The sequence below is a fragment of the Cervus canadensis genome, chromosome 21, assembly GCF_019320065.1.
Source record: "Cervus canadensis isolate Bull #8, Minnesota chromosome 21, ASM1932006v1, whole genome shotgun sequence".
Classification (NCBI taxonomy): Eukaryota; Metazoa; Chordata; class Mammalia; order Artiodactyla; family Cervidae; genus Cervus; species Cervus canadensis.
This window is the reverse complement of record NC_057406.1, coordinates 16750373-16776466: the sequence shown is the minus strand read 5'-3', so window position 1 is coordinate 16776466 and position 26094 is coordinate 16750373. Positions and strand designations below refer to the sequence as shown.

Sequence of the window (26094 nt, the reverse complement as noted above, 5' to 3'; positions counted from 1 at the left end):
GCCTGGTGGGTTACAGTCTGTGGTGTCACAAAGAGTTTAGACACAGCTGAACAACTAACACTTTCACCTGAGGCTGCTAAGAAAGCAATTCTTTTCCTTTGTTTAAATCTCTTTTATTGAGATATGACTAACATACAAAAAGCTGTACCTAGTTACTATTTGGAGAAGGCAATGGCAACCCACTCCAGTACTCTTGCCTGGAAAATCCCATGGACGGAGGAGCCTGGTGGGCTGCAGTCCATGGGGTAGCTGAGAGTTGGATACAACTGAGAGACTTCACTGTCACTTTTCACTTTCATGCATTGGAGAAGGAAATGGCAACCCACTCCACTGTTCTTACCTGGAGAATCCCAGGGACGGGGGAGCCTGGTGGGCTGCCGTCTATGGGGTCGCACAGAGTTGGACACGACTGAAGCGACTTAGCAGCAGCAGCAGTTACTATTTACAACCTGATGAGTTTGGAGATCTGTATACATCTGTGAAACAATTATCACAACCTATGCCATAAACCTGTTAATCTACTCATAAGTTTTCTTCATCCTCTTTTATTACAGTGTTACCACTAAAAACAAATTTTGAAAGGGCATTTGAGTTTCAGTAGTAATTTTTGTTTTCATAAAACTGGTTTTCTAGCATTTCAAGTATGATGAAACCATTTCTAGCAAAATGGTGAAGGGGTGAGGATGTAAGGACTGCAGGAGGGAAGACTGGGATCATGATCCAGGTCAGCTCCCACGTTCACCACAGCCTCTGTGTTACACTTCCTCCCTGTCCTCATTCCTTCCTGCCCTCTCTTCCTTTATCTCGATGTGGAGTTGTTCCAGAGCTCTGTGGAAGTGCTGACCCTTGAAAGTTGCAGTTTTTTTGTGGGAAATTTTTATATGAAATCTATTTCTTTCACAAATACTTCTACTCAGATTTGTTTTCTGTTTTGGTTTTTTGGGGTACCAAATTTAGTCTGTATAGGGGAGGTGCCAGTTATAGACACACATGTAGTGGTGGAGACCCAAGAAGGCAGCAAGGGCCTGGGCCATCGAAGGGCTCCCTGGCAGCCTGCGGGACTAGCTCTCCATGTGCTCTCCCATGGCTGCACTCTCTTCCCCGGGCCTGCACACTGCAGTGGAGCCTGCTGACGGGTGTCAGGCTGGTGGGATTCAAGTGCACAGTTGGAGGGTCTAGCCATGAGTGCATGCATGGTGTTGGGGTCAGCACCTTGTGTTTAGACTAGTGTCTTGCAGATGATGCAAGGGCCATGAACTTGGGCAAACTTTGGGACATGGTGAGGAACAGGGATGCCTGGCTTGCTGCAGTCCATGGGGTCGCAAAGAGGCAGACATAACCGGGCGACTGAAAAAAAACTTGCACTTGTTCAGCCAGAAAGCTGAGCTTGTTGCCAGTGCTGTTGCTGGGCTCTGGAGGAAGTGAAGCTGGAGATACTCTGGATCTGATGTCAGTGAATGTGTTACCGGGGTGGGTGATCTGGTGAAATCTGCAGGAGGTCTGCAGCATTGGTTTTTTCAGGGGCAGAATCTGCTGAATTTGCTTACAGAGCAGGACTCTGTGAACTGCAGTTGTTCCTGTTGTGTGGCAGCTGCTATAGCCCCTTCTTTTCTTCCTTATTCCAGGTCTTTATATGTGTCTCAGCTTTGTGGGTCTGGGTGAGGTGAAACTCAAACACAACCTTCACGTATTGCCCCACAAGGCCAGAACTCTGGCTTATCAGCCTGCTCTGATGTTCTTGGCAAGGGGAACTCTCTTGGCATTGAATGATGCTGGCTTGGGGGATGGAATGATACTGGCAAAATGATGATATCTTTGTGTTGCTAAAAGTTATTAAGAGGATTCCAGATTTGTCCAGAGTTGTTTCCATCTGTAGATAGCTGCTTAATTGTTGATCTTTATTGGGGGGGATGAAAGCGCCTGTCTCCTACATCATCAATTTGGTTAAGTCACTTTCCAGGGCTTTATTCTTTAAAAGAGTGTTTTTTGATTATAGAGTTTGAGATTGGCAATTTTTCGTAGTATATCTGAGGCTTCAGTTTACTCGTTATTTGTTTCTCATGTTCTTAGGGACTTAGGTTTTAGTGTAACTGCTTTGCAATTTGAGGTAATATATGCTAAGTCTCTATCTTAATATTTTCTCTTTCTTAATTTTCTTCTATTTCTTATAACTATAGCCAAAGTAAGCCAGGTTATAATGTACTAACTAATAGCTATTATTTTTCTCACATGACGTATTGTATTCAGTTTTCCAGGGTCTCTGTTTATCATAATTTATCAAGCACCAGGTTGTTGAATGTCCTACCATATTGTTATGCTACCATCTTAACAAAATGCTGCAAGATCTTCCTTAGTAGAAAATATATTGACTGTTAAATGTTTCTTTGTAAAAGTGACATTATTTGTTCTCACACTTCATGGGATAAGCCAGATTACATGGTTATGCTTCATTTCAAATAAGCAAGAAACTATTAGTATTTCCATGTGCCTAATTATTGTTGTTCAGTCGGTAAGTCATTTCCAACTCTCTGTGACTCCATGGACTACAGAAGGCCAGGCCTCCCTCTTCTTCACTATCTCATGGAGTTTGCTCAAACTCATGTCCATTTTCAGAAATCAGATATCCCATTTTTTAATACTTACCAGTAGACCACTTCATGGCCTCCTAAAATGTCTCCTGTGTCCTTGTCCCTCTGCAGCTCTGGAGGTGAGGTTGAAGGATGGAGCCCACCACTGTGAGGGGAGAGTGGAAGTGAAGCACCAAGGAGAGTGGGGCACAGTGAATGATCAGAACTGGAGCATGGAGGAGGCACAGGTGGTGTGCAGACAGCTGAAGTGTGGAGCTGCCACTGATGCTCCCAGAGGGGCTTATTTGGGATCAGGGACTGGCCCCATTTGGTTTCAGTATATTTACTGCAATGGGACAGAGTCACTGCCCACTCAGTGTAGTTATCCTCCTCTTAAAGACCATCGTCCTGAGGGCCTTTCCCATGACGGGGATGCTGGAGCAGTGTGCTCAGGTAAGTCCTGTCCGGTCTGGGAGGGAATTTCCAGCAGGAAAAGCCTCAATCTCTTTCTGGGAATAAAATGAGAATACAGGTCACACCCATTAGTACATTTGTGGCTGAGGATCCCAGTGATTTCTCGAACATTAGGTGCTCAAAGAAACATCAGGAGTTACTTGGCCATGGAGAAAAAGTCTCCAGACCTGTAGTCACTGGTCCCTCCAGTCTCTGTGACATGTCATAGGAGGCATGAAAGTGAGCTCAAATGTTTCATACATGCGCTGCTGCTGGGTTGGACCTCTATGATTTAGGTTCACCATGGTAGCCTGTTGTATTCTTCCATGAGATGGTCAGAAAAGTATGGTTATAACAAGGGATAGAAGAGAGGTGCATAAACAAAGTTTATGATATTCACAGATCCTAGAGAGACATCCTAGAAAGTTTTATTAGGTGGGTACATGGGGAGGTACCAAGAGATCAGGCTCAATGAAGCAGCGGAGACACAAAAGAGAGAGTGAAGACCCGTGGAGAAGTGACAATACTCGGGTCCAGGTGTAGCTATACTATGAAATGAAGTGAGAGGATTTCACAGGTGCATTTGAAGGTCACTGGGTCACAGGGGAGGACAAGATGGGGGACTTGTGTCAGGGGCTAGTCTCATCACACTCATCACTCTCCCCACCTGCTCACCTGGGTGGGGAGCTCACATCCTATTTGTGGGGATGTTGAGGCTGCAGGAAAACCTGAAGTTTGACAGTTGCAACACAGTAGCTGCAGCAAAACTAAGGGCAGTGAGGTTACAAGAACCTGACATGATACATAACACGGGCTCAGTCCAGTCTAAATGTATTTGAACTGAGCCAAGGTAGAAATTAGAATGTGATTGGGTGATCACAGTGTTTGCCAGAGGTATTCCCAGTTGTTATCAAAATGTTTGATGAATTGTCCAGGACATCAATCCTATCAGAATAGCTGAAACTGAGGAAGAAATGATCAGACATCACAACAAGTTCCCTAATAGAGCTGATTGGTCTTAAAAAAGGGCCATGCCAGATGCTGGCATGTGGGACAGGGAAGGGCATTAGGACATCTGCATCAGGTCTTGGCAGCCATGGAAAAGCAGCTCCTGGGTGCTAAACTGGGGAAGATTGTTGGAAAAGTGATCTTCCCAATCTTCAGAAATCTGATAAAATAAATGCATTTCTGTTATTTAACCAGCCAGTCTGTGGTATCCTGTGGTAGGCACCAGCTGGAGACTTCTAACGCATGAGGATCTTTTCCAGTTCAGTATTTCTCCACATGTTCCTCTCTTCGATTCACTACTGCTGGTTTCAGAGTGAAGCATATGGGGCCAGGTGAGACCTGAGCAGTGTGAATGGTGTTCCCAGGGACCACATCTCATTAGGTTATAAGAAAAATTCTCATTTTCTTACATGAATTCAAAGCTAATGAAGATGATTCAAGGTCGCAATAAACTCACTTTTCAGTTCCCAACAGGAAGGCAGGAGCCTGGGACACTGGGTGAGACCTGGCGTGACAGAGACAGGTGGTTTGGGTCCCAGTGGGACCAGGCAGCAGACCTGGTTACACAGGAAGAAGTCTTGTCTGGATGAAGTAGTGAAGGTTGATGTATAACCCTCCAGCTTGTTCACCCCCTGTCTTCTGACTCTGGAGGGAAACCCTATATTAGTTTTGTGTTGCTATACAGCAAATTATTGCTGAATTTGGCAGCTTAAGTCAGCAAACACCTAGTATCTCACACTTTCTGTGGGTCAGGAATTGACATGACTTAATGGAGTCCTTGGACTCAGGATGTCTCACAAGGATGCAATCAGCTGAAGGTTCACTCAGGGGAGGATATCGTCCAACATACTCACCTGAACGTTGGCAGCATTCAGACCTTGGTGGACTGTTGAACTGAGAGTCACAGTCCCTGGCTGGCTGTTGATTAGAGGCCTGCCTCCCTTTCTGGTCATAGGTGTCTCTCCAAATTAGATCACAATGTGGTAGCTGGCTTCATCAGAGCAGGAGAGAGAGCAAGAAAGGTCAGCAAGGGAGAAACCATACTTATCTTGAAACCTAATCTAATTGACATCTCATCACTTTTGCCAAATTCCATTTGTCAGATACACATTACTAGGTACATTCGAGTGTGGGGATTATACAAGGACAGGAACACCAGGCAGCAGGAATAATCAGGACACTTTAGAGCCTGTTACCTCAGCCCTCTGTTCCTAAGCTGGATGAGATGCTCCTTATGGACAGGGAAGGAAAAGGAGGATTCCTCCCTGGATCCCGGGCCAGGAGCTGTAACTGAGACAGAGAAGCTGGGCCCTGGTAGCCTTGGGCACATCTACAGGGAGGGCAGCATGCAGAGTCTCTGAAGGCCTGTCCTCGGTGGTGTCTCTGGAGCTGGTTCTACAGGCTCCTGAGAAATACCTGGTGCCTCCTTTCCTGCTCCATATTCAGTGACGGCACATTGGGAGCTTAGAGTTGGCCATGATGGCAATATTTCTACCATAAAGGTCAAGAAATGCTATTCACAGGGCTTTGTTTTCAGACACCAGAATTTTCCTTTTTTTAGTACTTACCAGTATACTACCACATGGTCTCCTAAAATTTCTGCTCTGTTCTGTGTTTGTCTTGCAGCTCTGGAGGTGAGGCTGAAGGATGGAGCCCACAGCTGTGAGGGAAGAGTGGAAGTGAAGCACCAAGGGAAATGGGGCACAGTGAATGATCTGAATTGGAACTTGGAGGAAGCAACTGTGGTGTGCAGACAACTGGGGTGTGGAGCTGCCATTAATGCTTCCAGAGGGGCTCATTTTGGACCAGGAATTGGCCCCATTTGGTTTCAGTATACTTATTGCAAAGGGACAGAGTCAGTGCTCACAGACTGCACTTATCCTGTTCTTAAAGACTATTGTCCTGAGGGCCTTTCCCATGACCAGGATGCTGGAGCAGTCTGCTCAGGTAAGTCCTGCCTGGTCTGGGATGGTATCCCCTGTAGGAAAATCCCCAGCTCTCATTTCCACAGTAAATTTGAGACTATGGATCACAGCCTTTAGAACATACTTGGGTGAAAATTCCCGTCACACAGTAATACCTTGAATATTAGGTGCTCAAAGGAACATAAAGACTTGCTTGGCCCTGGAGAGAAAGTCTCCAGACCCATAGTCACTGGTCCCTCAAGTCTCCATGATGTGTCATAGGAGACAGGGAGGGAGCTCAAGTGTTCATACATGTACAACTGCCAGGTTGGACCTGTATGAATTAATTTCATCATGGTAGCTTTTTCTATTCTTTCATGAGATGGTCAAACAAGAAGGAATACATGGGAGATTCAGGCAAACATATTTCATTATATTCACAGATCCTAGAGAGACAGATATCATCAGGTGGGTAATGAGGGAGGTGCCAATTGATAAGATAAATCTAGAAGTGATGACCAAACAAGGGAGTAGATACCTGTGAACAAGTGACATTACTGGGGGTCTGGGTGGTGTCACACAAGGAAAAGGCAAGGGAGGACTTCGCTGCTGCATTTGAATGTCATTAGGTCACAGGGAAGGATGAGAAGAGGAATTTGTAGCAGGGAATAGACTCACCACTCTGGTGCACCTGATTGTCTGGGTGGGACGCTCACATCCTATTTGTAGGGATGTTGAGGCTGCAGGAAAACCTGAAATTCAACAATTATGATACAGAAACTGGACAGTGGGTTTAAAAGAACTTGAAATGATATATAATAAGGGATCGATTTTTTCTGTGTTATTTGATCTGAGCCAAGGTGGAAACTAGAACGTGATTCAGTGGTCACAGTATTTGAGAGAAATGTTCCCAGTTGTTTCAGAGTGTTTGATGCACTTTCCAGGGTACACGTGTGTGAGTGGTCATTCACTTCAGTTGTCATGTTTGACTTTGCAACCCAATGGACTATAGCCCACAAAACTCCTCAGTTCATGGGATTCTCCAGGAAAAGATATAGGAGGGCTTCCAGGCCCTCCTTTAGGGGATCTTCTCAACCCAGGGACTCAACCTTTGTCTCCTGCATTGCAGGCAGATTCTTTACCATTGAGTCATCAGAGATGTCCTTCCAGGGTATAAATCCACCACAATAGCTGGAATGAGGAAAATAATATCAAATATCACGGCAAAGTCCCTAATAGAGACGGTTGGGTCTCAAGAAAGTATTCTCCCAGCAGCTGAGGTGGTGGGACAGGGGAGCTCTGAGGACATCAGCAGTAGGTCCTTACCAGGCACAGCCAATCAGCTCTCTGTGTTTTATTGAGGAAGATCATTGGAAAAGTGATCTTTTCCAATCTCACCTTTAACAGATCTTTGATGATACTCTTGAGTCTGTTAAGACAACAGTTCTTTTCTTTTTAAAACTCATTTATTGAGCTATGATTGACATACCAAAAGCCATACATAGTTAATATTTACAACTTTTGAGTTTGGACATCAGTATATATCTGTGTAATCATTACCAAAGTCTATGCCATAAGCCTGAACATCTCCCCAAAAAGTTTTCCTTCATCCTCTTTATTACCGTGCTATGATTAAAAAGAATTAGTTTCAAAGGGCACTTGATTTCAGTTAAAATTTATTGGTTTAAGAAAGTTTTTTTCTAACATTTCAAGTAACTGTCCTTATGGTCACAATGTCATAATCATAGTTCCAACTGTGGATCAACTTGTGGAAACATTACAAGTAGCCCTGCCTTATTTTGAATAGTCAGCCAGTAAATAGAAATAGACTGAGTTGTTGAAATTTTGAATCATATTGGAGCTTCTAATATTGCAGTTTTAAGAAAAGTTATGTTTTGATATTAACTCCAGGTAGGATATACTTTAAAATATAAGGATTTAAGAGTGTTCTGGCATTTAAACCCTGACTGTGGTTTTTACTCATGATGTTGCTATAACTTAGGCTCTGACATTTTTATGAACTGTTGCAATTTCCTTCTATTAATTTTAGTCACCAGTTTCCTCCTACTGGCTTGTATTTTCTGTATTTTCAGGAACAATGGTTAGTGATGTGATGGTAGGCAAATGTGGTGGTGATGCAGCAGAGATAAGATTAGAACAGAATGACTTTTCATTATTTTAATTGAAATTCAACTTTTGGAGCTTCTTTCTCTTAATCATAGGAGTTGGGTATGGAAGAGAAATGTTATCCTCTGCAGTGGATTTTTAGAAGTGATGAATTGTGTTTAGGAGAAATTGCACTGTGGAAACAATGATATGCTGTAGTCCATTTGGTCCCAAAAGGTTGGACATGAGTGAGCAACTGAATGACAATAATAATGTAGAGGAGCTTGTATGAATTAAGGTGTAGATTTCAGGCAGTTCAGGAGACAGATTTGGGAGGAGATTCACTAGCTGAAAAAGACTGAGGTGCTAAAGTGCTGAATGGGGAAAGGATGAAGATGCACGGAATGCAGGAGGGAAGACTGGGGGCCATGATCCAGGTCAACTCCCACGTTCACCACAGCCTCTCTATTTCACTTGCTTCCTGCCCTCAGTCCTTCCTGCCCTCAGTCCTTCCTGCCCTCAGTCCTTCCTGCCCTCTCTTCCTTTGTGCTGATATAGGAGTCATTTCTGAGTTCTGTGGAAGTGCTGGCCATTGAAAGCGGCAATTTTCTTTGTGTGATATTCTTATAATCTAGAATCTATCTCTTCAGATGTCTCACAAGGTGCAATCATCTGAAGGTTCAACCAGGGATGGATATTGTGCAAATGTTCTCACCTGGATGTTGGCAGCATTTAGACCTTTGGCTAGCTCTTTGACTGAGTGTCTCAGTCCCTTGCCAGTTGTTGATAGAAGCCTGCCTCCATTCCTTGTCATGAGGGTCTTTTCATACACAGCTCACAGAATGGCAGCTGGCATCATTAAAGCAAGCGAGAGAATATGATAAGTCACCAAGGGGAAACCAGAGTTGTCTTGAAACCTAATCTAACTGACATCTCACCACTTTGCAAATTGCTTTTGTAGATATATGTTACTAGGTACATTTTTGTCTGGGGATTAGACATCTAATCCAGGGATTAGATGAACACCAGGTGACAGGAATAACCTGGACACTTTAGAGCCTGTTACCCCAGCCCTCTGCTCCTAAGCGGGAGGAGATGCTCTGTATGGACAGGGAAGGAGAGGGAGGATTCCTCCCTGGATCCCGGGACAGGAGCAGTAACTGAGATGGGGAAGTTGGGCCCTAGTACCCTTGGGCACATCTACAGAGAGGGCAGAATCCAGAGTCTCTGAAGGCCTGTCCTCGGTGGTGTCCCTGGAGCTGGTGTTACAGGCTTGTGAGAAATACCTGGCACCTTCCTTCCTGCTCCATGTTCAGTGATGGCACATTGGGAGCTTAGACTTAGCCATGGTGGGAATGTTTCTACCACAAAGGTCAAGAAATGCTATTCACAGGCATTTGTTTTCAGACATCAGAGTATTCGTATTTTAATAATTACCAGCATTCCACTGCATGGTCTGCTAAAATCTCTTGTGTCCTGTGTCTGTGTCTGTCTTGGTGAGGAGGTGAGGCTGAAGGATGGAGCCCACAGGTGTGAGGGGAGAGTAGAAGTGAAGCACCAAGGAGAATGGGGCACAGTGAATGATCACAACTGGAGTATGGAGGAGGCACAGGTGGTGTGCAGACAGCTGGGATGTGGAGCTGCTGTTGATGCTCCCAAAGGGGCTAAATTTGGACCAGGAATTGGACCCATTTGGTTTCATTATATTTACTGCAAAGGGCCAGAGTCAGCTATCACCAAGTGTAGTTATCCTCCTGTGAAAGACCATCGTCCAGAGGGCCATTCCCATGACAAGGATGCTGGAGCAGTCTGCTCAGGTAAGTGCTGTCTGGTCCAAAAGGGAAGTCCCAACAGGAGAAGCTTCAGTCTCATTCCCAGAATAACTATGAGAATATGGGTCACAGCCTTTAGAACATTCTTGGGTGAAGATTCCAGTGATGCAGTGATTCCTTGAAGGTTAGGTGCTCAAGGGAGCAGAAGGGCTTGCTTGTCACTGGAGAGAAAGTCTCCACACCTATTGCTACTAAGCACTTCCAGGCTCTGTGGTCTTCATAGGAGGCAGGGAGGTGAGGTCAAATGCTTCATGCAGGTACAGCTGCCAGGCTGGACTTCTGTGAATTAGGTTTATCATGGTAGCTTGCTGTATTCTTTCATGGTCAGACAATTGGTGATCTGACAATTGCAACTCCAAGAGGGGATGTAGGAGAGGTGCAGGCAAACAAAGTGCATTATACTCCCAAGTCCTAGAGAGACAGAGGGCCAGCAGGTGGGTACATGGGAGAGGGACCAATAGGAAAGTCGTAAAACAGGAGTGGTGACCCAGAATGGGGGATGAAGACCTGTGAACAAGATACAGTATGGGGGTTAGGTGGAGTTAGAGAAGGATGAGACATGAGGGTATTTCACTGATGCATTTGAATGTCACTAGGTCACAAGGGAGGGCAAGAGTGGATTTGTGTCAGGTGGTAATCTCATCATCCTGGTGCACCTGGTCACCTGAGCGGGGAGCTCACTTCCTATTTGTGGGGATGTTGAGGCTGCAAGAAAACCTGAAGCTTGACAATTACAACACAGAAACTGAAGCAAACCTAAGGGTAGTGAGGTTAAGAGAGCATGAAGGGATACATAATGACTCAGTCCTGTCTAGGTGTATTTGACCTGAGACAAGGAGGAAATTAGAATGTGATTGGATGGTTAGAGTATTTTGGCAGACACTTCCAGTTGTTATAGGAATGTTTGATGAATTGTCCAGGACGTTAACCTGATGAAAATAGCCTGATGAGTAAGACATTATCATATATAATCGCAAATTCTCTAATACTGGTGGTTGGTCTTAGGAAAGTGTCATGCCATCTGATAAGACAGTGACACAGGGGAGCTCTGAGGACATTGTCACTAAGTATTTAGCAGCCACAGTAGGTCAACTCTTTGGTGTTATGTTGGGGAAGATCACTGGAAAAGTAATTTTTTTCCAACTGCACCTTTAACAGATGTTTGATGATACTCTTGAGGTCTCTAAGGAAACAATTCTTTCTTTTTTAAAAAATTCTTTTATTTTTAAGTATTTTAAGTATGACTGACACAAAAACTGTACATAGTTAATATTTACAACTTTTGAGTTTGGAGATCAATATACATCTGTGTAATCATTCCCACAATTTATGTCATAAGCCTTTTCATCTCCTCAAAAGTTTTCCTTCATCCTCTTTATTACCATGTTATGATTAAAAAGAATTATTTTCAAAGGGCATTTGATTTCAGTTAGGAATTATCGGTTTAGGAAAACTTGTTTTCTAGCATTTCAAGTAACCATCCTTTTTGTCACAATGTCATAATCATGTTTCCAACTGTAGATAGACTTGTGGAGGCACTATAGGTGGCCCTGCCTTATTTTGATAAATCAGCCAGTAAATAATAATGGACTGAACTTTTATAATTTTGAGCCATATTGGAGCTTTTAATGTTGCAATTTAAGAAAATTTATGTCTTGATATTAACTCCAACTAGAATATATTTTATCTTTTATACTATCCCCACTTATCTTTATTACCATCATAGGTGAGACTCACAGGTCTATGAACTGAACTGTGTCCCTCCAAAGTTCATATATTGAAGTCCTACTTCCCACTGTGACTGCACCAGAGATAGAGCCTGTAGGAATTAACTGAAGTTAAATAAGGCCATAAGGCTGTAGCTCTAATCCAATACATGACATTATAAGAAGAGGATGAGACACATCTCCCTCCCTCTCTCTGGGTGCCCATAACCTAGAAAAGGCCAGGTGAGCACACAGTGAGGGAGCTGTGGCCTGCACGTCCAGAGAAAAGGACTCAGAATGAGACCTTGCCAGCCCTGTGACCATGGACTTACCAGACTCCAGAACTGTGATCAGATAAATGCATTTCTGTTGTTTAACCAGTTAGTCTGTGATATTTTGTCATGGTGACCTGCCTGATCTGACTACACATCAGGATCTCCTCCAGTTCATTTCCCCAGACGTTCCCTCTGTGATGCACCTCTTCTGTTTCCACAGTAAAAGGACAGGGTGCAGGGCGTAGACTTAAGCAGTGTGAATGGTGCTTCAGGGACCACATCTCATCAGATTATAAGAAAAATTCTCACTTTCTGACCTGAATTCAAAGCTAATGGAGCTGATACAAGGTCTCAGGAAACTCACTTCTCAGTTCCCAACAGGAAGGCAGGAGCCTGGGACACTGGGTGAGACCTGATGTGACAGAGAGAGGTGGTTTGGGTCCCAGTTCTGCTTGGGACCAAGCAGCAGACCTGGTCACACAGGATTCTTCCTGTGTAGTGAAGGCTCGTGTATAACCCTCCAGCTTGTTCACCCCCTGTCTTCTGACTCTGGAGGGAAGTCATGCATTAGTTACATGTTGTTGTGCAGCAAATTACTGCTGAACTTGGCCGCTTAAGTCAGCAAACACCTAGTATCTCACACTTTGTGTGGGCCAGGAATGGACATGGCTTACCCGGGTCCTCTGACTCAGGATGTCTACAAGGATGCAGTCATCTGAAGGTTTAAGCAGGGGTGGATATCATCCAACATACTCACCTGAATGCTGGAAGCTATTTAACTGTTTAACTGAGAGCCTCTGTCCCTAGGTGACTGTTGGCTAGAGGCCTGCCTCCATTTCTTGTCATGAGGGCCTCCCCGTAAGTTTTCACATTGTGGCAGCTGGCTTCAACAGAGCAAGAGAGAGAGCAGGAAGGTCAACAAGGGAGAAACCAGAGTCATCTTGAAACCTAATCTAACTGACGTTTCAACACTTTTGTCAAATTCCATTTATTAGATGCAAGTTTCTAGGTACATTTGAGCATGGGGATTACACAAGGATGTGAACACAGATGGCAGGAATAACTGGGACATTTAAGAGCCTGTTACCCCAGCCCTCTGTTCTTAAGCTGGATGAGATGCTTCCTATGGACAGGGAAGGAGAGGGAGGATTCCTCCCTGGATCCTGGGTCATGCTCTGTAACTGAGATGGGAAAGCTGGGCCCTAGTAGCCTTGGGCACATCTACAGGGAGGGCAGCATCCACAGTCTCTGAAGGCCTGTCCTCGGTGGTGTCCCTGGAGCTGGTTCTATAGGCTCATGAGAAATACCTGGTGCCTTCCTGGCACCTGTTCAGTGATGACACATTGGGAGCTTAGAGTTGGGTCAGCAGGAAAATTTATACCACAGAGGTCAACAAATGCTATTCACAGTGATTTTTCCCCCCAGAGATTAGAATATTCATTTTTTAATACTTAACCAGCATACTATTTCATGCTCTTCTAAAATTTCTTCTGTGAACCATTTCCTGTGTCTGTGTCTGCCTTGCAGCTCTGGAACTGAGACTGAAGGATGGAGCCCACCGCTGTGAGGGGAGAGTGGAAGTGAAGCACCAAGGAGAATGGGGCACAGTGAATGATCTAAATTGGAGCTTGGAGGAAGCATCTGTGGTGTGCAGACAGCTGGGGTGTGGAACTGCTGTTGATGCTCCCAAAGGGGCTAAATTTGGACCAGGAATTGGACCCATTTGGTTTCATTATATTTACTGCAAAGGGCCAGAGTCAGCTATCACCGAGTGTAGTTACCCTACTGTGAAAGACCATCGTCCTGAGGGCCATTCCCATGACAAGGATGCTGGAGCAGTCTGCTCAGGTAAGTGCTGTCTGGTCCAAAAGGGAATCCCCAGCAGGAGAAGCCTCCCAGTCTCATTCCCAGACTAACTGTGAGAATATGGATCACAGCCTTTAGGAAAGTCTTAGCTGAAGATTCCAATGATCCAGTGACTCCTTGAATGTTGGGTGCTCAAGGGAGCAGAAGGGCTTGCTTGTCCCTGGAGAGAAAGCAAGCCATACTCATCAGTCACTGAGCCCTTCCAGTCATGTGGTCTTCATAGGAGGAAGGGAGATGAGGTCAAATGCTTCATACATGTACAACTGCCAGGCTGAACTTCTAGGATTTAAGTTCATCATGATAGCTTGTATTCTTTCATGGGATGGTCAGACAAGTGCAGTTACATGAGGGGGACATAGGAGAGGTGCGGGCAAACCAAGTGTATTATACTCCCAAGTCCTAGAGAGACAGAGTGCCAGTGGGTGGGTACATGGGAGAGGGACCAATAGAAAAGCCCTAAAACAGGAGTGGTGACCCAAAATGGGGTGTGAAGACCCATGAGCAAGTTACAGTACTCAGGGTCAGGGTTTAGTTACACTATAAAGGTTTGAGGTGATATCATTGATGCATTTGAAGGTCACTAGGTCACAGGGAAGAAAAAGATGGAGGATTTGTGTCAGGGGATTGTCTCACAGTGGTGTACCTCCTCACCTAGGTGGGGAGCTCACATCCTATTTGTAGGGATGTTGAAGCTGCAGGAAAACCTGAAGTTTGATAATTACAACACAGAAGCTGGAGCAAAACTAAGGGCAGTGAGGTTAAGAGAGTATTACTGATACATAATAAGGGCTCTATCCTGTCTAAGTGTATTTGGTCTGAGCCAAGGTGGAAATTAGAATGTGATTGGGTGGTCACAGTTTTTGTCAGAGATATTTCCAGTTATTATAGAAGTGTTTGATGAATTGTTCAGGACATTAATCCCAAGCTAATAGCCAGAATTGAGGTAATATTATCATATATCCCTTCAAATTCTCTGATACCAGTGGTTGGGTCTCAGGAACATGTTATCCCACCCAATGAGAAGGTGAGACAAGGGAGCCCTGAGGAATCTGTAGTGGGTCCTTAGCAGCCACATTCAATCAGCTCTCTGTGTTATGTTGGGAAGATCCTTGGAAAAACGATCTTTTCCAATCTCACCTTCAGCAAATTTTTGATGATATTAGTTGAGGACTCTAAGAAAATAAAAGGCAATGATCTAGAAGAAGCAGGTAAGATTGAGAAGATGTGGCAAGAATTCTCAGAGAACCAGTACAAAAAAGGTCTTAATAACCTGGATAACCACGATGGTGTGGTCACTCAACTAGAGCCAGACATCCTGAAGTCTGAAGTCAAGTCGACCTTAGGAAGCGTTACTATGAACAAAGCTAGTGGAGGTGATGGAATTTCAGCTGAACTTCTTAAAATCCTAAAAGATGATATTAAAGTGCTACACTCAATATGTCAGCAGTTTGGAAAACTCAGGAATGGCCATAAGACTGAAAAGGTTAGTTTTAATTCCAATCCCCAAAAAGTGCAATGCCAGAGAACATTCAAGTGAAAGTGAAAGTGAAGTCACTCAGTCGTGTTTGACTCTTTGCGACCCCGTGGACTCTAGCCCACCAGGCTCCTCCATCCATGGAATTTTCTAGGCAGGAGTACTGAAGTGGGTTGCCATTTCCTTCTCCAGGGGATATTCCCAATCTAGGGATCGAACCCGGGTCTCCCGCACTGCAGGCAGATGCTTTACCATCTGAGCCACCAGGGAATCCCTGAGAACATTCAAACTACTGTACAATTTTCCTCATTTCACATGCTAGTAAGGTTATGCTCAAAATCCTTCAAAGTAGGCTTTAGCAGTATGTGAATGAAGAACTTCCAGATGTACAGGTTGGGCATAGAAAAGGCAGAGAAACCAGAGATCAAACTGTCAACATTCATTTGATCATAGAGAAAGCAAGGGAATTACAGAAAAACATCCATATCTGCTTCATTGACTATGGGAAAGCCTTTGATGTATGGATCACAATGAACTGTGGAAAATTCTTAAAGAGATAGGAATACTGGACCACCTTACCTGCCTCCTGAGAAACCTGTATGCAAGACAAGAAGTGACAGTTAAAACCAGATATGGAACAATGGACTGGTTCAAAATTGGGAAAGGAGTACATCAAGGTTGTGTATTGTCATCCTGCTTAATTAACTTTTATGCAGAGTACAACATGCAACATGCTGGGCTTGATGAAGCTCAAGTTGGAATCAAGATTGCCAGGAGAAATATCAACAACCTCTGATATGCAGATATCACTCTAATGGCAGAACATGAAGAGGAACTAAAGAACCCCTTGATGAGGGTGAAAGAGAAGAGTGAAAAATCTGGCTTAAAACTCAATAGTCAAAAAACTTAAGATCATGGCATCTGCTCCCATCACTTCATGGCAAATAAAAGAGAAAAAAGTAAAAGCAGTGACAGATTTTATTTTATTGGACTCCAAAATCATTGTAGATGGTAACTGCAGCCATAAAATTAAAAAAAAAAAAATTGCTCCTTGGAAGAAAAGCTATGATAAACCTAGACAATGTATGCCAGAGGCATCACTTTGCCAACAAAGGTCCATGTAGATGAAGCTATAGTTTTTCAAGTAATTATGTATGGATGTTCAAACTGAACCACAAAGAAGGCTGAGCGCAGAAGAATGGATACTTTCGAATTGTGGTGCTGGAGAAGACTCTTGAGAGTCTGTTGGACTTCAAGGAGATCAAGCCAGTCAATCCTAAAAGAAATCAACCCTGAATATTCTTTGGAAACCACAGTGCTGAACCTCCAACACTTTGGCCACCTGATGTGAAGAGCCAACTCATTGGAAAAGACCCTGATGCTGGGAAAGATTGAGAGCAGGAGGAGAAGGGGTTGACAGAGCATGAGATGGTTGGATGGCATCATCGACTCAATGGGCTTGAGTTTGAGCAAACTCAAAAGAGTGAGCTAGTAAAGGACAGGGAAGCCTAATGTGCTGCAGTTCATGGGGTCACAAAGAGTCAGACATGACTTAGACACTGAACAACAAAAATAATCACATTTTACCTTGAGATAACATTTTGTCACAACACACAATGTCAAACCTATTGTAGTAAACTTCCACTTCCCTGTTCTTGTCATTTTTGTTACTGTTGTCATACATTCTACTTGTAATTACATTATGAATCCTATAAAATGTTGCTATTATTTTGCCTTAAATATTCTATTATATTAAAAATGAGAGAAAAATGCTTATATTTATCCACAAAATTACTGTTTAGTGCAGTGTCCATAGCTTTGGGTGGATTCACATTTTCATCTTTTATTGTTTACCTTTAGCCTGAAGACATTTTGTAGCAGTTTTGTGTAGCATATGTCTGGTCACCTCAAATTCTATCATCCTTTATTTATCTGACATCATTTAAATTTTCATTCAGTTTTTTTTTTTTTAATTTATTTATTTATTTTTTCAGTGGGTTTTGTCATACATTGACATGAATCAGCAATAGATTGACACGTATTCCCCATCCCCATCCCCCCCCCCCTCCCTCTCCACCCGATTCCTCTGGGTCTTCCCAGTGCACCAGGCCTGAGCACTTGTGTCATGCATCCCACCTGGGCTGGTGGCCTGTTTCACCCATAGATAATATAACATGCTGTTCTTTCGCAACATCCGACCCTCACCTTCTCCCACAGAGTTCAAAAAGTCTGTTCTGTACATCTGTGTCTCTTTTCTGCTTTTGCATTATAGGGTTGTCGTTACCATCTTTCTAAATTCCATATATATGTGTTAGTATGCTGTAAATGTTCTTTATCTTTCTGGCTTACTTCACTCTGTATAATGGGCTCCAGTTTCATCCATCTCATTAGGACTGGTTCAAATGAATTCTTTTTAATGGCTGAGTAATATTCCATGGTGTATATGTACCACAGCTTCTTTATCCATTCATCTGCTGATGGGCATCTAAAAGTATTTTCACAGGTGACTGAATTCTATGTAACACCTTCCCCAGCCCCAGTGCTTCAAATATGTTTTGACTTTGTTAAGGGACTTACATTGCCTCCAACAAAAAGTCAGGGCAACTTGTCTTAGTTTCCTGTATGTAATGTGTCAACTTTTTTTGATGGCTTTCAAGACTGTTTCTTTTTGTTTGTTTGTTTATCACTGGATTTCAGCAATTGTATTATAGGGTTTTCTAAGAATGTTTTATTGATTTCATTTGGGATTTGTTTAACCTTCTGGACCAGTGGGTTTACAGTTTTCATTAAATTTGGAAGAATTCCATCTGTCATTTCTTAACATTTTCTCCTCCTCATTTCCTATTCTGAATCTTCAAATACACATATTTTATATCATTTGATATTTTCCCACATACCACTGAGTTTCCATTCATATTTTTATTTTTTCTGTCTCTGCTTCAGCTTGGGTAGTCCCTATTGCTATTTGTTTAACTTCCCAATTCTTTTATTCTGCAATGTTTAACCTCTCATTAAAGTAATCCAAATAATTGTTCATTCCAGATACTGTTTAGAAGTCCCATTTGTTTTTCTTTCTAGTTTCTCCTTTCTTTTTATGCTTCATTAAATGTATTAATATTAGTGGTTTAAAGATTTTATCAGCCAATTCAGTCATCTCTATAATTTCTGAATCTGTTTCCAATGATTGCTTTTTAAAAAACTTGCTATGGGTCACTTTTTTCTTTTGGGGGGAATTCTAGTAATTTTTTGATTGGATGCTGGAAATTGTTTGGCAATACTTCACCTTTAAGAACTCTAGCAATAAATGCTCAGAGCACATTCAGAAACCAGTGAGTTGTACTTGAAAAATTAAATCTTTTTTCCATTGAGTTACCTTCATTCTCTTCAAAATGTATTCCTTTTATGACCAAGGGATGAATTTTTATTTTGGTTTGTGATCCCACCTTACCTGCCACATACCTTATCTACACTCCATTCTATAGCAATTGCTTCCTTTTTGATTCATTTTTCCATCAATCTGAGTCTTTTAAGATGGTGTTTATTTGTCTGAAGTGGAAGAAATATAAAAGGATGGCAGGATTAGGTGGTAGATGGGAGAAGAAGAGGGTGATGTAATATCTAGAAACTTATTCCACTCATATTTCCCCAAATATTTATATGTTTTATCCATATTGGATACTTGGAACTCCCCAAATTGGTATATTTGTTCACTGCCTCTTTCCTTTCATTCTCCATCTCCTTCTCCTTTTATATATTTTTTGGCAGTGTGTCAGCTTCATTTACAATTACAAAATATTTACAAATGAAATTAATAAAGATAAAAATAAATGGAAAGTCATCCTGTATCTAATGCTAAAATATGTGTTCCTTGTATTCAGCCATTCCAATGATCTGTCGTAAGCCCTGTAGTTTCCAGGCTCCTAGACCAAGGAATACACTTTTCTAACCAATCTCAAAGTACACATTCTTGGAATTCAGTCATTCCAAATTGACCCTGCTGATTTTCTAAATTTCTCTTCAGAATCTTGCTCGGGGAAATGCAATTGTGAAAACTGTCAAGTTTTCTCTCCATGCTCCATTTCTGGAAAAGAAAAGCTTTCACACCACTGCCTGTGATGTGTTGTTTCCATTTGTCAAGACAGGATCGTGAAGACTCACTGGTTTGTTGTTTTCCCTTAGGATTTGTTCGTCTGGTTGAAGGGGATGGACCCTGCTTAGGGCAAGTAGAAGTACATTCTGGAGAAGACTGGACCCCTTTGTCTGATGGGAACTTTGTACTCTCCACTGCCCACGTCATCTGTGCAGAGCTGGGATGCGGCACAGCTGGGTCTGTGCTGGGACACGTGCCCTTCAGAGAGTCTGATGGCCGGGTCTGGGCTGAAGAGTTCAGGTGTAAAGGGGAGGAGCCTAAGCTCCAGTTCTGCCCCAGGATGCCCTGTCCAGGGGGCACCTGTCACCACAGTGGAGCTGCTCAGCTTGTCTGTTCAGGTGAGATGCACGTCAGGACTAACCTCCCTGCACACTCTGCTCAGGTGAGAAATCATGAGATGTTTCTGAAATCCTGTCATCTTGTATCCAGCATACTCAGAAGTCCAGCTCATAACAAATGGCACCTCTCAGTGTGAGGGGCAAGTGAAGATGAACATTTCTGGACGATGGAGAGCGCTCTGTGCCTCCCACTGGAGTCTGGCCAACGCTAATGTTGTCTGTCGTCAACTTGGCTGTGGTGTTGCCATCTCCACCCCCAGAGGACCACACTTGGTGGAAGGAAGTGATCAGATCTCAACAGTCCGATTTCACTGCTCAGCGGTGGAGGCCTTCCTGTGGAGTTGCCCTGTGACTGTCCTGGGTGGTCCTGACTGTTCCCATGGCAGCACAGCCTCTGTGATCTGCTCAGGTAAGAGAGAGGGAAGGGCTACTGGTATTCAGGATGCTCCTGGAGTGAAATGTCCCCAAGAGTACAGAGTGAGGGAAAACCGGCTTCAAAAGGTAGATATTCCATGACATGTCTTTATTTTTTATGAAATGAGTCTTCTAATCATTCATCTATTTTCAAGTCAGGGCAGAAATGTTTAGAAGACTAATACGGTTAAAAATAAACATTACTATTTACCTACATATAACCATCAAGAACAATGTGTAAACAATAAGCATATACTTCAGTCAGGGTTTTTTTCCCCTCTGAACCATTTAAAAATTACTTATACATATCAAGTTTCTTTATTCAGTGTGCATTTCTTAAGTACGAAGACATCCAATGAAATTCAGAAAATGTTAATTTCACACAATATTATTACTGTTGTTAAAGATTTATTTATTTATTTTCGGCTGGGCTGGGTCTTCATTGCTGCTTGTGGGCTTTCTCTTCAGTCATGTCCAAATATTTGCAACCTGATGGACAGTCCATGGAATTCTCCAGGCCAGAATATTGGAGTGGGTAGCTGTTCCTTTCTCCAGGGGATCTTCCCAACCCAGGGATCAAACCCAGGGCTCCCACATTTGCAACCATGGACATCATGGACATCCATGATCTTAACTGCCTCTGTGAATGTTGTAGGCTCCAGTATCTAGTGCCAGGGGGCCAGGAGGATACTCACCCACCTGTGCTCCCAATAATAGGATCTAAGCCCTTTGTTATGTCACAGGAGTTAGCAGAAGCCAGTGAACCTGCTCCATGCCCTCTAGGCTATAGGGAAAACCTGGAGAAACCTGGAGAATTCTGACTTGGTCAGACACCTATGCATGAAGGAAACTTGGTAGAGTCCAGGATTCCTGAAAACAGGTTTCAGCATTCCATTGGAGAAAAAAAGAAAGAAAGATTGCAGATGTTAAGAGTCATTTTCCAGTGCTGCCCTCACCCCTAGGTGAAACACTATGAAGCTGAACTAGCCAATGGGGCCTTTCTCTTTGGGAGAAAGAGAAGAAATCTGTCAGTGCCCAGCTCCCCAGTTCTGTGGGAGGCACGAAGAAACCCTTTTCTCTCTGATAGCACCCAGAGTTCTGGGGCCACACCTCATGACTGGGGAAAGAGAAATGATGTGAAAGGTCATTAAGAATGTCAAAGGGTATAAGATGGATGCAGTTCTTGCCGACTGTGCTCAAGACTTCAACAGAAAACTTCTACACAAGCCTCTGGGGAAACCCCAAAGGAGGATCCTTCTCTCTGGGCCTGTTGGTGCCCCCAGTGCCCTGAGTACTCAACCCACGCCTACCTCTACGCTGTTGACAGCTCCCTGTGTGTATTCCCAAGTGTGGAGTGTGAGAGTAAACTTCGGTAAATGGACTGTTTTCAGGAAAACAGGACAGTCCTGTGGGCAAGGGGGTAACTGCACACTTGAGCTGAAGTAGAACCTTGTGCAAAACAAAAGAGAGGTTTTCAGCAGCCAGCCTGGTGAGTGGTAAGAATCAGAGAAGACAAAAAAGTTTACAATTTTGCTACAGAAGGAGCAAGGAATGTGAAGTGGGTGTATCCATACAAGTTCAGAGAAGAGTATGTATCATCTGAAGGTAATTACTATTTGGGGGGTGAGGGTTGTTTACCACTTCAAATGCAAAAGCACCAGTGCAAAACTCCAAGGACCATCAAGGTGGAAAGATATCATCTTCACAAAGAGTGACAAATATCTTTCAAACTGACAGAGGCACATGTCGATGACATAGAATTTTGTGATCTAACTTAGAAAGAATCCAACGTTGTTGTTTTGAGGAATCCCAACGAGCTATAAGAAAACACAAAATGGCAATACAATGAAATCAGAAGAGTAATATACTGACACAATAAGAGATTTAATAAACAGAAATTATAACAAAGAACCAACAGAAATTCTGGTCCTGAAGAATCTAATAAGTGAAATGAGAAAAATGTTATAGAGAGCATCTAAAATAGAGTAGACCAAATTCAAGATAGAATCTGGTACTACAAGATAGGAACTTTGAAACAACTCTTATCAGTGGAAAATAAAGAAAATTGAATGAAAAAGAACAAAATATCCTACATGATCTATTAATCTCCATTCAACATACAAATATTAGAATAATTAAGGTTCAGGAAGGAGAAGAGAGGAGAAACTGTGAGGAAGTTTATCTAAATAAATTATAGCCAAGAGCTTTCCAAATGTAAGGAAGAGACTTGGACACCCAAGTTCATAAAGGTAATAACCCTATTATCTGAATGCAGAAATACCTTCTCCCAGATACTGTATAATGAAACTGTCAAAAATTTTAAGAGATAATCATATCAGTAGATTTATCAGCAAAAAATCTATAGGCCTGGAGAGAGTGGAATGGCATATTCAATGTGTTGAAAGAAAAAAATTGCCAGCCATGAATACTCTATCTAGCAATGTTATCCTTCACATAGGAAAGAGAAGGAAAGATTTTCACAAAGAAATAAAAGCTGAGGGAGTTCATCACTGCTAGACCTGACTCACAAGAAATGCTGAAAGGGGTTTTTCAAGCTTAAAGAAAATGCTGTTAATTTGTGACATGAAAAAAAATGAATATATATACAACAGTTTGTGTTAACCACCTCACTTTAGAATAAAGATTAAAGGAAAAGAGTGGTAAAAACAAATGTAGATGTTACAACTTCTTAACAAACACACAACATAAAAAGAGATAAAATGTGACTTTGGAATATATAAGGGAAGGTTAAAAAGTAAGAGTGTTTGTAGGCACCTTAAGTTGCTATCAGTATAAAATGAACTGTTTTATATATAATATGTTCATGTAAAACTCATGGTAACTGCATGGCAAAAATCTGGAGTATACTTATAAAAGGTAAAGGGGAATCATAGCACACCATCATGAAAAATTACCAAAGTAAAAAAGTAGGCTAAGACAGAAACAAAACAAGGCAATGGGACTACAGTCACAAAGCAATAAGAAGATATTAGGAATTTTTACATATCCATAATCAGTCAAAATGCAAGTGGATTAAATTCATTACTCAAAAAGTTACTAGCTGCATGGAAATCAAGACCAAACTATTTGCTGCCTAAAGGAGAGTCACTCCTGATTTAAGAAAACACAAAGGCTCAAAGTAAAGGGACTGAAAAAGATGCTCCATGGCAAGTGAAAACCTAAGGAGAGCAGGGGTAGCTACATTATGTCAGACAAAATAGTATTTAGGCCAAAAATAGTAATAAGAAAACAAGAAGGCAATTATATCATGATAAAGGGGTCAGTTCATCAAGAAGATTTAATAATCACAAATATATACTTCCCCATTGAAGCCCCTGAATATATTAAGCAAATACTAACAGGTCTAAAGGGAGAAAGAGACTGATATACGGTAATAGTAGGGCATACTCATACTGCACTTTCAGCAAATCATCCAGAGAGAAAATCCACACAAAATCACGAGGCTTGCACCATACTTCTGAATGAAGGATCTGACAGACATTTGTGTGGGTGCATGCTCAGTTGCTCAGTCATGTCTGTCTCTTTGTGACCCCATGAACTTTAGCCCACCAGGCTCCTCTGTCCATGGGATTTTCCAGGCAAGAATACTGGAGTGGATTGCCATTTCCTACTCTAGGGGTTCTTCCTGACCCATGGATCAAACCCACGTTTCTGTCATCTCCTGCATTGACAGGCAGATACTTTACCACTAGCACCACCTGGGAAGCCCTAAATACTGTATACTGCCATCTAACTTTCATTTTTGTATTACAATACATGAGAACCAGTGTCCATCAACCCCACTAAAGTTTCTTTACCACCTTCAGGCTGCTGCTTGCTGGGCATTGTGCCAAAACATATTGGCCCACCTGTCACTCAGAGTCATAATCTTCTCCTTTACTTTGCATTAATTTATTTAGTATTGACTCTAAAGGGCCTGTAGATTCATCTCTTGCATAATATTTTAATGATTCATAAAGGTTATGATGAATTAAGTTGTCATGTTTGTTTACAGTTTGAGGAGATATTCCAGGAGATCTGATCATATAATCTCTTATAGAGAATCATTAAAATTTTTAGCAGTTATCCCACCTGTCTCCTCCTCTTTCATGCTATTTTTCAGTCAACCATCTGTATGCTGCTGCTGCTAAGTCGCTTCAGTCGTGTCCGACTCTGTGCGACCCCAGAGACGGCAGCCCACCAGGCTCCCCCATCCCTGGGATCCTCCAGGCTAGAACACTGGAGTGGGTTGCCATTTCCTTCTCCAATGTGTGAAAGTGAAGCTACTCAGTCGTGTCTGACTCCTAGCGACCCCATGGACTGCAGCCTACCAGGCTCCTCTGTCCACAGGATTCGCCAGGCAAGAGTACTGGAGTGGGTTGCCATTGCCTTTTCCAACCATCTGTATACTTTCAGTAACTTTAGATGCCCTCCATTTTTTTGCCATTTTATCTTTGACTCTCATCCTTTTGAAAAATCCCAGTCATTCCCCCATCACTCAGATACATTTACAGTAGCCTTGGAAAGCTATCTGTGACATCTTCCTTGACATCATCTTATCTTCCCAATAATGAAGTCACATAAGGAGCCCAAGCAGCAGGAACCAGCTTTTGTCTCAGCTGCAACCATCATTTTCATCAAAGTCAGAGCTTCAGAGAATTTTAGTATCACCATTAAACATACCAAAGTTGCTTGTATTTTCATTTCAGCAGGCTCCAAGAGAATATTTCATTTAAGGGTAGACTTGGATAATTCTCTTAATCAGGATATGTGCTAAGTACTCGTGCCTTTATCCAGCCCACCAAGAGGCCGTTGTTCCTCTGTCCACATTTATGTAAAAACTGCAGCATACTAAGAATTCTGAGTAAGACTGGACATGCCTTTCCATTCAGTAGAATTTGAAGTAGTTCTTGGCACTTTTGCACAAATCTACTTCACTAGAGGATTTAAAAGAAAATTGTTTTATACTAACCCACAAAGTGGCCTAATTCCTTTAGTTAGTATTCCTGTGTTTTGTTTTTCTTGAACCACTTCCCTGCAGCCTGTGTAATTTTCTTAATGATCGATCACCAGTTGGACAAAGATATCCTTCCAACTCTTTACAGTCCTCCCCTTTACAAAATAAATCACCAACTCTGAGGCTTTGACATCCTTGGGTCTGCTGAGTCAGCTCAATGCTTATCTTTGCAGATGCCAAATTGTTTGGAACTGATTCATGGACAGACTAAGCATGAGGTGGAATAACTAAATGATTATAATGTGCTGTTTATGCTTAAAAAAAAAATGTTTTTCTTGGCCTTACCTCACTGCACACAGAATCTTAGTTCCCCCACCCGGGATCAAACCCATACCCCCTGCGATGGAAGCATGGAGTCGTAACCACTGGACTGCCAGGGAAGTTCCTATAATGTGTTGTTTAAAAATTTCTCCCTTGGTAGCACCCAGGAACAGCTTGTTCACATCCTTTAGGACTGTAGATTGATGGCTTATACATTATTTATCCATGCACACAGACTGTCTTGGCTAAAGAGCAGTGAGGTGAATTTATACACCTATTCTAAATATTTGTGTACATATTAAAATGGAAAGGAGCAAAAATGGATAAAACAAATTTGAAAGATAAGAACAAAAATGGAAGTAAACTAACTTCAAGATTCCTACAATGTGTCCATGGCAATATAGTCTTTGAGTAAGGATTGATAAATATGTCAACAGGACATAATCAAGTTCAGTAATAGGCCTAAACCTATGTATAATAAGTTGATTTTCTCCAAAGGCATCAAGATATTTCAAAGGGGAAAGTATAATTTTTTTATTTTTAAATGATGTACTGGCTGAATATCTTCATGGGAAAAAAAAAATGAACCACAACTCTTACTTCACACCCTCTTCGCCTTTCACCTTCAATCTTTCCCAGCATCATGGTCTTTTCCAATGAGTCAATTCTTCCCATCAAGTGGCCAAGGTATTGGAGCTTCAGCTTTAGCATCAGTCCTTCCAA

The 26094-nt window shown here is 42.4% G+C and overlaps 1 protein-coding gene across 1 annotated transcript in view; it reads left to right on the top strand.

Moving 5' to 3' along the window:
* Window positions 1-26094, top strand: part of LOC122423127 — a 308231-nt gene that overhangs the window by 271855 nt on the left and 10282 nt on the right. Inside the window, 6 exon segments of the mRNA XM_043439907.1 lie at window positions 2700-3020; window positions 5655-5989; window positions 9540-9855; window positions 13379-13699; window positions 19371-19679; window positions 19771-20088. Of these exon segments, the coding sequence (XP_043295842.1) occupies window positions 2700-3020; window positions 5655-5989; window positions 9540-9855; window positions 13379-13699; window positions 19371-19679; window positions 19771-20088 (1920 nt within the window).